Source organism: Dinoponera quadriceps, unplaced genomic scaffold, assembly GCF_001313825.1.
Source record: "Dinoponera quadriceps isolate SergipeBrazil2010 unplaced genomic scaffold, ASM131382v1 scaffold458, whole genome shotgun sequence".
Classification (NCBI taxonomy): domain Eukaryota; kingdom Metazoa; phylum Arthropoda; class Insecta; order Hymenoptera; family Formicidae; genus Dinoponera; species Dinoponera quadriceps.
In genome coordinates this window covers 1,882,895-1,895,380 of record NW_014554796.1, presented here as the reverse complement: position 1 = coordinate 1,895,380, position 12,486 = coordinate 1,882,895, and the positions used below count along the sequence as shown (strand labels likewise).

The window sequence follows — 12,486 nt, the reverse complement described above, 5'->3', positions numbered from 1 at the left end:
CTTCTCGAGTTCTCGCCAAGTAGCTGCGAGTGGCCGGGGATAAAGAAACACCGAGGCGCGTCTTCTCAATGAGACTCAAGTATATCCACATGACGACCATATCCTAGTTTTTATCTTTTTTAGCTCGTTTGATTGGCTTCTATTATGCCGCATTCACGCGATCTAAAGTTAGCGCGGGAAAGAAACTCGTTATCATACGATACGATCATTCATTGCGAATTTAGGATAAATAATAATAAATGATGTTTCATTCTAACGTTTTTAAATTTATCTTTGTTTTGCATAGTTTCATTCAAGTGTAGGGAAGGGGCACTTGGTATTTATCTTTCTTTTCCTTTTCATTTGTTTGTAATAGAACGTAGAAAACTATAGTATATACACTCATACTTACTGACTCTACGGACCTGAGTTTGAACGCCACTAATTTGACAAATTTATCGTTAAAGGACTTTATATAACTCTTTCGGATGTTCGCTATTTACACATTTCGCCCATCGTGCCGGACGGAAAAGCCATTGGATGCCTGTAAAGCCGTGTCTCGTTGGCTTGACAAACCCTTCCGTCGGGCGTGCCGTACGCTAATTTCCGGATATTCGCCGATAATTTGCCAAATCGCACGCTACGTCGCGTGTGTTAAATAAATCACATATCGCCGCAGAGATATTGTGAGATATTGTGTCGTGACCGTATCTATTCGTAGCATCGTATGTGTGCATCAATTTTTCCGCATAGCTTTAAGTGATGAGGATACATGAAGGGAAAAGAAGTCATATATCATCCGAAGTGCTGTATATACAGTGTCATGTCCATTAGAAATTAGAATCATTAGACGAAATTAAAGATCAATTTATATATATATATATATATATATTCTAACAATATAAATGAAAAATAATATTTGGTGAAATTTTAATATTAAAATTCGTTTACACACATATTACAAAGTAAAGTCAAACAACATAAATGTATCAAATTATTATAAATTTTAGATTATATCTTCAAGTTATGTACACACACACACACACACACACACACACACACACACACACACACACACATACACACACACACACACACAAATACATGCGCCTACGATTGCGAAGGTAAAAGTACCTGTATTTTATTATATTACGTATTGCGATTCAATTTTAATTCATCTTGAGAAACCGCACTCACGTACGTTGCTACTGTTGTACACACATACAAACATGTTTACATCTTTATTTCGTACAATATGTTTTATATTATGTCAGAATTATTCTATCTTCATGTTAGCATTTAAAAAATATACAGAAGAGCCAGTTATTGAGTACAATGCAACTGAAAAGAAATAAAGCAACATTCGCGATGCGAATAGAACAATGTGTTATCATCCCGTTCTTTTTCAAAAATTGAATCGTGAAATAATAATATTATTATATATAGATAGATTTGACACGCAGTGCTTTTTAATTTTGTCCTTATAAAATTTTTAAATTTTGCAAAAATAATAGGTGATAGTGAGAATAAATTGGACTTAAAAAAAAATGTAAGTACATTTTTGTGACGAGTATAAAATATTATAAAACTTTTGTAGGAAACATTTTTCCATATCTTATATTTTTGAAGATATTCACTAAAAATGAAAAAAATTCGCTTTATTCGAGAGATTGTTTCAACCCCTAAACGTTAAGACACGCTGCAAAAAAGAATATGCTTAATAGTTTTAATAGGGTCTAATAGTTTTTGATGTTTTACAACAAGCCCATCCAAATCAGTTTTGATTTTCCGTCATCGTCATTCTCCCCCGCTGTGATTTGCGAATCACGAACACGCACTACAGATCGAGTAGATATGGGTTTCGCATAAAGTGGCGTTACATGCGCGCATGCAAGTAAATTAGTCGCTTAATCAAACCGTTTAATCAGCGGCATGATCGCGACCACATCTGGGCGAGCTGTTCGCGCCAATTATCTTTCGTCCCTCCGCGCCCGCTTCCGCGCGTGCAACCGCGTACACTGACGTAACTATCAGAGAGAAACCCCGTATGCAACTTAGATACAAGATCTGAGAAGGAAGGAGGAAGCGTTTGCAAAATTGACAGAGTCTAACAATAGAGAGATGCATCAGTACGGCATTGATCAAACGCACTAGAAAAGAGTACGCAAGATGGAAAGGGTTTTTAGATCACTCGATAAGAAAACGTAATAGCCATAAAAATCTGCATACACATTTCACGTGATTTTTCTATTATAGATATAGATCTGTGTTCAAATTTGTTATACTTACTACGATTACAATATCGATTAGAAATATTATTTTTATGGAGTAAATTTCATTAAAGGCCCTTTGATATAAGGGCTAATTGGCTGCAAAGGTATGTGGCACATCACCTAGATTTCGGTTATTTCCTAACAAATTGCAGAATCAAAAGAATTAAAAATAGATTGAAACGTTTTTCCATTACGAATGATTTAAGTTAAAGTAATTCTATTCATGTGTTAACATAACATGAAAAATATAAGCAATGTTGCGTAGCGCAGAAGATAAGCGTAGTCGTGAGCGGTAGAAAGAACGCAAGATCAAGGCTATGTCGAGACAACCTATAATACGAAGAAATACATAAATTAAAATGTTAAAATGTAACATTTATTTTGTTCACACTATACGGACAAATATGTTCCAGCAATATTTTTTACTTTAACTTCACGTATTTTTCAATTATTTCTTGTATTATTCTAAAATCATACTTTAAGTTGAAGCAACATATACAAATGTAAAACAAAATATGTTTGTGTCAAATAATTAACAGTTTTAAGTGTTAAGAAGTAACAAACGAATATGTTACTTTAACGCAAAATTTTGAGCGGACAAACGAAAAATATTGAAAGTTAACGATTTATTTTTTACTGTGTAGTAGTTTGATTGGAGTGATATTACGCAAATAATTGTTTCTCTTATATGACATGAAAAAATCGAAATATTCTTGCGCTCAAGATTAAAGAGCCCGAATTTTTAACGAGCGATGATGCGCAATCAGACGTAAATAGAAAGGATAACGAAACGGTGAGCATAATGGTCGAAAATTTCCTCAAAGGTCCGCAACTAATTGCGGATAACGTTATAAAACATCCACAGTCGCTTTTTGTCTCTGCCTCAAGTGTCTCAAGGTTAAGTAAAGTACTAAAAGGAAAATGTGGCAGAAGAATAGGTGTCAGACCTATGTCAGGGTGCAACCGATAGGAAAATGTACGTTCCGCATTATGTGTCTGGGGTTACCCGACAAGGTGTTTTCAAGTTCGATTTACAACTATACCTTCTATTGTCATAGTAAATCTCAGCAAAGAATTTATACTTATGCGATATGCCTTTTTTCTTTAAATAAATTTCTTAACTCAATCTTTATTTCTCGGTAATACACAGGATGTCCTATTTTAATTGTTAAATTAATTAGAAATTTATTAATTTACACTTCAAATATCACGGAATTTTTGCTTTAACAGTCCATAATATATCTACCGTGACTTTCCCCAAATTTTTCCAAATAATAGACAGGAGTAGCAGATATAAAAAGAAAAAAAAGTGTTGGGATCTGACTGACTACAATAGATTTTATGCGGCCTTTTCAGAGTGAAATATTTTAAAACATTTTTGCAAGTTTAAATTTGCAAAATAATACTTCAAATCGAGTTGTACATTTTGGCACATATAAAAATACAAATGATTTTTCTGTATACAAGACGTTTGCTTACGGATGTAAGCAAACTTGTCGAATTGAGCAAAAAAGTCCTTCATCATTTGACAAACAACAACGATAATTATTCTTTCAAGCAAGTTGGCAAATTAATGTACGGCGGAATAAGGACAGTTTAAAGACATTTCTGACATGTTGAATATCTATTAACGACGAAATAAATATTAGATGAAAAATTTGCCATTTCTCCAATTTAGAATGCCAGACACCCTATATGTACGTATGGCCGCAAGTGCAGAAGGCGTAAGTGCAGAAGTGCAGTACGAACGAGCAGAATCGTTTCTCTCGTGGGAGAAATCCACGATGTTGCGCACGGAATGCTGGACGTTGATTGGTCGTCCCCTACCACCTTTACTAGCCGACTCTCGCCAATTGGAGAACGAGAAGTATCATCTCGCAAGAGAGAACCGCCCGGCTCTCATTCAGAGTCTATAAACAGTTACTCGGTTAGTCGACGGCTGGTTATACGCAAGGTCCTGTGTCGTTATCGACTTGTTGAGACGCGCTTCGACGAAAAGTAACAAATTTTTCTGGCTTTTGCACCTGTGATCACTCAAAGAACGTTCGAAGGGAAAAGGTTACAAAAGTGCTAATGTGCGGTCACACATAATAATAATATAAATATAAAAATTATACGGGCACCTCGTTAAAGGTGAAAGTGTTTAAATGTTTCATGGACCGTATTACATGAACCATGATTATCCTAAAACGGATTATTTACTTCCATCCTTGCTGCGAAAACGGGAGCAAGAAACAATGATCATCGATGTGGTCCCCCCGTATTATCAATTCCGCCAGCTGCGCATTTCTAGTCCTACGAATGTGTCGAGCACCACCGAAAATGGTGAGTCCAGCAATGGCATTCGCAGCGATAGTCCCAACGGTGAGTGATATATTTATGAGTAAACTTTGCATGCGCATATTTACACGCGCATGTCAGCGCGCGTATTCGTTTCTAAACGCAATGTCACTAACGACCGGGAGAACCGGGGAAAATTGAGAGGAAAAACGATCTCACCCGTGTCTGTATTTGTCATTGAACAAGCATATCAAGGAGAGAGTTTACGACGGGGCTCCTGTTGTTTCCTTCTTCCTTTGTTCTAATAGTTATTATGTTGTTCCGTTATCATCAATTTTATGTGTGTAGTCAGCGGTGAAGAGATTTTTTATTACGACTTCGAAAATCGCTATCGATAAGAAAATTTATTATCTGTGTTGGAAAATAAATTTCCCCCATTGGACGTGTCGCAAAATTTATTCAAGGAAATATGTAACCATCTTTCTGCCGCTAAATGTACAATAGCACTGTGAAATGTCTCCGTAATAACTAGACCGTTTAATTAAGTTTTCTTCCTTAAAAGATTGCCCGAGTTTATTATATTCGGGCAAACAACAAGAGAGAATTATATTGCGTGGTTCAAAAATTTTATGTTAAAAACGGCCCAATGAAATGTTATTTTAGCATGGATAATATGTTAATTTAACATTATATACTTTTTAATATATATTTATATATTTTTTAACACACTTCTCCTATGTTAAAGTAACACGAAATGGACCGCTTTTAGCACGAAATTTTTTTTTACCGTGCGTGACGTACATACGACTTCGCAAGTGTGTTTTATAAAATTATGTCGTACTTACTGTTGCACTAAACTAAAATCCGTCTAATATAGAGAAGAGGAAGACAGAGAGTTTTATACTTCTTTCAAGAATATTCTGTGGATAGAACTCGATTTTGCGGATCGGAAGTTAATTCTTCCATTATTTGTTCGAACATTATCATGCTCCTTAAACAAAGATTTTGTAAAAACTTCGAAGATAAATAGTCTGGCAAAAGCCGTAGCTAGATGTTGCATGTGATAATTTCAATCTAATAGCGGCGAAAATAAGATAAAATTGTTCGACAGTATGTAATGTATGCATTTTGTTGTTTCAAATCCTGTGTCAATTCAATATCACGGATAGGATGTTTATGTATGTACGAATCGATTTTGGCACGGTGGCAAACAAGTACTCTAAATATATAAGGTGTATATGTCCGTACTGAAACCGTTCTTTCTCTTGTTTTGCCCCGTTTGCGCCCCACCTATGCGCTAACAAAGGAGAGCGGCCACGGAGAGGAAGTACGATCCGTCATTGAAAGCGAAGGGAGTTTGCCAGGTGAACAGAATAGGCCTGAAATTTTTCCCGAGCTTTGATCTCTCTCGTCCTCTTAAATAGGATCACCCGCTGTTGCTTTTACGAATATTGCCTGTATAACGTGCGCGAGACACATCGTAAACGTTCTTCCTTGTGTGAATCCCTTGTAGTTCGCTGCTTCCGTTGCATGCCGACACGACAACTTATCCACGTAGTGACAAATATATTTCCAATCGACACTTTTCTCTCGATGATCGATTCATTCGAAATCGACTTCGGAAGTCAATCGACGCAAGAATATCACACTTTAAGAGCGTGTCTTTTCACTTACGCAGTCACACACATTTCTATTTATTCGAAGCTTTGAAATTAAATAAATACATTTAAAGGAATCGATAAATATTATTTATTATTAAATAGACAAATAGAATTATCAAGTAAAGAAAAAGAGTGTCGACTGATCCGTATAACAATGCTTAGGTGAAGCGCAAATAAACTAGGGAAATCCTTCACAGTTTTGCTAATAGTTCTTTATATCGTTCGCGTGATACAAGATTCTATATCTATATTCGGTATTGCCAGAATTATAACTAAATTTGGAATGTCAGGTTGTTCCTCTTTCTGACGAAATGAACTGAAATGTTCACGAAACAATTCGACGAGAAATTCGCGCTTTCAATCTAAAAACCAAAACATTTTCTTTAAATCACAAGCCCGTCGCATCACGCGCGCTTGTTCGTTTATTAATTAATTTCTTAACAACTATCGCGAAGACGACAAAAAGACTTGTTTGTTTAACTCAATCTCGCGTTCTATTTTTCACACAACAGCTGGCAAACACTCGGAATAAATTAAACGCAAATCTTCATGCATATTGTTTCTACTTCGTATTTTATTGGAACTCTTTAATGACCGTAAAGCTAATTTGTTATTGAACGCAACTAGAGTCTCATAAGACGCATTAATTAATGCCACAGTGGTGGTGATCACTGTGTGATATTCAATGTGTCAACATGTGAGCATGATAGAGCCGTTTGTAAAATAAAAAAAAAAAGAAAAGATCGACCGTTACTAACGAGACATCATTACTGTTCCACAGAAATGTCGCCAACTCATCATCACCAACAACATGAATCGCGGCAGCAGCAACAACAATCACCATCGTTGCCACCGCCGCCGCCACTGCCGCAAACATCATCCTCGCAACAAAATGACCAGCAGCAACCGCAATCGCAGCAACCATTGATGGATCCTAACATCAGGAGATACAGGACCGCCTTTACGAGGGAACAATTAGCGCGGTTGGAGAAAGAGTTTCAAAAGGAAAGTTACGTCAGTCGACCGCGAAGATGCGAGTTATCGACGATACTGGGCCTTCCAGAATCCACAATCAAGGTGAGTTGGCACGTACGTCGAAGAACGAGTAAGACCTTTATATTGCGCGCGAAATGGTGGCTTCATCTTGAAGGGGGGACATGCGTCCCGTTAGCACTTGCGTTTCATTACGGCTCCGATAATCAGGCAAATCTGCAATCAATCATTGGACGCGCAGCTTACGTGCGTGAAATCAAACGCGTCACGATATTTAAAGTCATCGCGCAAGCACGCGAAGAGAATATCGTACACTGAAAAAGAAATCGTTCAAGTATATATTTGCTATAAAATATTAGAGTAAGTTTATTTTATTTGGATTGAGCGAATATTGCTCGGGTGATATTTACTTAATTGAAATCAAATCGATACTCCTTAGCGAATATTTACTTGAACGTAGCAATTTTTCCGGCAATATATTTCATTATTTCAAGTAAAATTCTCTCCAACTTAATCATGTTTCCTAACAGTGCAGGAATAAACAGTCCATCTTACTGAGCAGAGTATATGAAGTAAATTATTTAACAGTCAGTTGTTAAAATAACGGAAGGGTAAATTAAAGCAAAATATATTATCCCTTGATTATGAAACTCCATATAGTAATTTTGAATGGTATTTAATGCGAAATGTATCTTTTATATTGAGAATTTCTTTTCCGTCGAAGAATACCGCCTCACCCCTTCTCTCCTCTCGCGCTTAAAGGCAATTAGAAGCATTCGTGGGTTGTTTCTTGTCACGGCCAGCTGCGGCCGTGTTTGATCAGCGATTATAGCCTTGAGAGCGACTCAACAGCGTGGATTCTTTCATCCTCGCCTTTGATCTTTCTCTTCTCCTCACATTACCGAGGATACACAGTGTAATATAGCGAAGACATTATCGATGCGCGTTTTCTTCCTCCTCGCACGAAGGTAGCTTCTTACACGTTGATACATACGATTCCTCTCCCGGTTCGTCACGGTTCAGTTTCACGAATCGAGAAGGAGGGAGACCGGTCGATCCGGTCGAATAAAAGTGTTAAAACGGCTGAATTAGCGACGGCCTACCTCCGGCTTTAATGGATCTCTTAATTTCTCGTCTCAGCTCTCGCGGTCCTCGGCGATCGTAAAACGCGCTTAACGGGAGGTGTTAAGCGAGGTGGTAAACGTCCTGCACGAATTATCGGTATAATCGTTCGCCTCCTCCGAGAATTTTCCATTGTGTCGTTCACTTCTCGACGAAAACGCGCACCTTCTATTGCATTACACTCGAATTGTTAAACGCGACGTTTAATTCGATATTTTTGCTTCGAATATTTTCTTTCGTCGTGACTGATAATACTGACTGCCACATTGGTTGTTTCAATGCTGCTTTTCTACATACATGCAATTTTTTTTTTACGCGAATTACATTTTATGCGTAAGTTAGCGAGACCCCCGTCAAAAGACAAATTCCTCCGTTAAATTACGCAATGCAAAAAATTGTCTCTAAAAGTGGGAAAAATCCGGTGACAGGTCTGGTTTCAAAATCGGCGCATGAAGGACAAGAGGCAGCGTCTGGCGTTGGCTTGGCCGTACACGATGTACACGGATCCGGCGATCGCGGCGACTCTGCTCGCGGCCGCGTCTCTACCGCCCGTGTCTTACCACGGTAGCCCGAGCCTGCCGGCGCATCTACCGCCGTCGCAGATGGTGCACCCGGTGGCCGCGGCCGCGGCGGCTGCCTCCTACTACGCGTCGCGGTACTCGCCGTACGGTGGCCCGGCGCCCGGTGCATCCGCTCTGCACAGGCCTCATCCACGCGCCATCGCCGATTTCGCCGGTCATCCGCCGTTGCTGCATCCTCACGCTCATCTCGCGCCTGGTTCGCTTCACAACGGACTGGGCCTGCCGACGATTAGCAATCCGCCGGCCTTCCTCGTCGGCAATCCGCCGCCGTCGTCCGCAACGGCGTACCGGCATACCGCGCTGCGGGACCTCAGCCCGGCCAACTCGGACGCGTCCAGCGACTGCGATTACGGACAGCAACAGCATCGCACGTCTCAAACCTGCGCCGGCATAGGCGCGGTGCAACAGCAACAGCAGCTGATGGACACGCGGGACGACGAGGAGATTCAAACGATGAGACTCCCGATAGCCCAGAGTCTGGCCGATGCGCCGAGCACTTTCGAGAAGAGAGGCAACATGTACAACAGCGCGCCAGTCTCCTCGACCGCGCAGACGACCAAGCTCGAGCCGCCCAAGTTGTTTCAACCTTACAAGAACGACATAACCGAACGAGTATGAACTCTTAAACGATAATGACGCGGTCATATCCGTTTACGTCCTAACACTTGTTTACCAGAATCAATCTGTAGGGACAAACTTATTTTTTTCTTGGATGTTCATGTCTTACGATAAAACTAGTATATTTGAAAGTTACGTCCGAGGAAAATGTTTTCGTTCCTGTAGAGGATACGCGTCTCTTGTATATGATCTCGTGAGATTATTATGCATATATATATATATATATATATATATATATATATATATATATTTGGCGCAGGACCTGTTTTTTTATTAGTAACAAATAATAGATGTTAAATGTTGTGATGCACTTGTAGCACTTGTAATATTTACAGTATAAACATTTTTTTAATTATGTATTTATTTTTATATTATATTGTATTTTTAGCGAGATACAACTTTCTAGGGCATTGAATGTATCCAGAACACGACGAATCATAACACAGTGTTGGATATCGCTTGGAGAACGCAAGATATATTTTATTTCTTTTCGTCAGTTCTACGCGCGTAAGGAAAATCGTATGAAAAAGTGAACAAGTGATAAGACGTAATTAATAAGACACTCGGCTTCTAGGCACTGGACATTGCCTCTATCGCTTATGTGGATATATCCTATGCATAACATGGAAGAAAAAATCGGACAATTATTACAATAGAAATGGAGTTAAATCCATCGCAATGCTTTAATTTTGAAAATAAATGTTCAATTGAATCTTCACTACACACACTCCTGTTTAATTTAAAACGTTATTTAATAGATTTTTCATACATTATTTATTTCATTTATTATTCAATGAAAAATTTAAATGATGATGAATCGTTTAATTCATTAACTTATTATTACCTAATGATCCTGTTTAATAAATTGTAATTAGTTTAATTGTAATCCTATATTATTTAAGCGTTTCTTAATTAATGAAAAAATTAATTTAATGACTTAATTATGATATGCAATAAATAACGTTAATTTAACGTTAAGCTGCATAAGCGGCAACTGAAAACGCACTGGAAATTGATAACGTGTGTACTTAATTTCAATTCTTTCTTGCAATTCTTACGAATTAAATGATGAGATCTCAGGACGGACTGTATCAATTTTCATAAAACATTCGATTGACATTAAAAACTTCGAAAAAAATCAATAATGCGTGCGGATAGAAAATTTAACAATCCACTTGCAATGAATGTCAAGTGTCTACCAATTAGTGTATATATGATGTTGAAAATCGTACTAATAACCATAGTTATAAATGTCATAGTGCATATGGCATTTCGTGTACGTAAATAACTATTCGAAGAGGTCACGGAATCGAGTGTTTGCAAACTATGGACACGATTCGTGAAAAGTTTCGAAATGTACATTAACAGCGCAATTGTCATAAAAGAATTTCATATATAGCTTTACTTTTTCTGAATACAGTAAATGACGTTGTTCATACATATATAAATTTTGGTATTAAATATATCTGTACACACCTTTACATCCCTTTACATATTTTAAACTGAAAAATGTGTTTGGTTGGATATGGATCCGATAATGGACAACCAAGCGCGTTTTGCTTGAAGGAAATAAAACTTTTGGTTATAAGAAGTAAATTTCTTTAAAACTATTATGTATTTCGTTATAAAAATTATGTTAATTACTTTCTATAACATTGAATGTATTTATTATGATTACTATTGCTAGGTAATATTCTCACAGTAAGATGTGATCATCTCTTAATCAATACAACTGTATTACAAATCTGTTAATAATATGACCGCAAGCTGTCCCGATTGTTCACCTTCGAAAGATCACACGGATCCTTATAATCATATCAATTAATGGCTTGGTATGTATATGAAAATTTTATGATTGCATCAATAGTACATGATTAATGAAATCGAACCAGATGTACATGAGAAATTAATTGATGCGTATGAACACCATATCAAAGCAATGCAAAGAAAGAGAATAAATAAACATTGCGTAAGAGCTTGGAACTTATACAATCTTTCTGCATCTCGTCTATTCCTTTTATATTGCTATTCATTGGACGCAATTCGAGCGCTTTTTTCCCATAGATTATTTTCTCATATTTTATGGCGTAAATAAGTCCCGGAATAAATCTCGAAGAAGTGAAGTGAACGTTTAAATCCCGTACACAACAACAGTTGCGAAAATTACGATTTGCTTACAAAAGAAGAAAATCCATGCGCAAATCATAATCATTCGATCAACGTGCAAAGCTGTTTCACACGAATAAAACGATTATGGCAACCGAAAATATTCATTTTTAACCCTTAGCTGACACACGGGGTTAAAAGTACCCCAGAGTGTTTTTGAAGGCAAATTTTTCATAGTTGCGCGCCAAATTTGGTTCTGTGGCGTCACCTAGTATTAGTCGAGGCTTGACCCAAGGTGTTTTTGCTATAACGGTAGTTTAGTCAAGCTTCATCTGCCGTAGAAAGCACGTTAAAAATCAGTTGGGGTTCAAAGTACCTCGGTGTGCCAATAGCGTTGATTTTAGTGAAAATTTGTGAAAAAAAATTGGCAGTTTTATTAGTATCTTATTGTAAAATAAATCGTAAGTATCGATAAAAGTGCGAAAAAAATATTTTTTATTCGATTATTTGCTATCCCATACACCGAAAAAAAATAAGATAGTATTGGTTGCATCAACATTTATGAAAACTACAGAAATAACAGAAGCCCAATATTATCTTGCATTATAATGCAACAAAAGGCGGAACAGATACATTTGATCAGCTCTGTCATACGTACATTAAGAGGACAAACCGCTGGCCAGTGAGGTATTTCTATGGCATACTGGATCAAGCAGCTGTAAATGCGCGAATTTTATTAAAATGTGCTTTAATAAATGTTCAAAGAACAGATCGTATGAGAGCAAACGATTGCTTAAAAAGTTTGGCAGTTCATCTGGTGACGCCTCTGTTGCGTACACGACTAAATAATCCGTCGGTGCGTGACTAAATAAT

General features: G+C 37.5%; 1 protein-coding gene across 1 annotated transcript; it reads left to right on the top strand.

The window, feature by feature from the left end:
* The first annotated feature begins 4,399 nt into the window (after nucleotides 1–4,399).
* LOC106741897 (segmentation protein even-skipped) lies at nucleotides 4,400–9,507 on the top strand. The gene is made up of 3 exons (XM_014614311.1): nucleotides 4,400–4,616; nucleotides 6,975–7,270; nucleotides 8,737–9,507. Exons 1-3 carry the CDS (start codon nucleotides 4,400–4,402, stop codon nucleotides 9,505–9,507), a joined length of 1,284 nt encoding a protein of 427 aa, XP_014469797.1.
* Nucleotides 9,508–12,486: the final 2,979 nt, after the last annotated feature.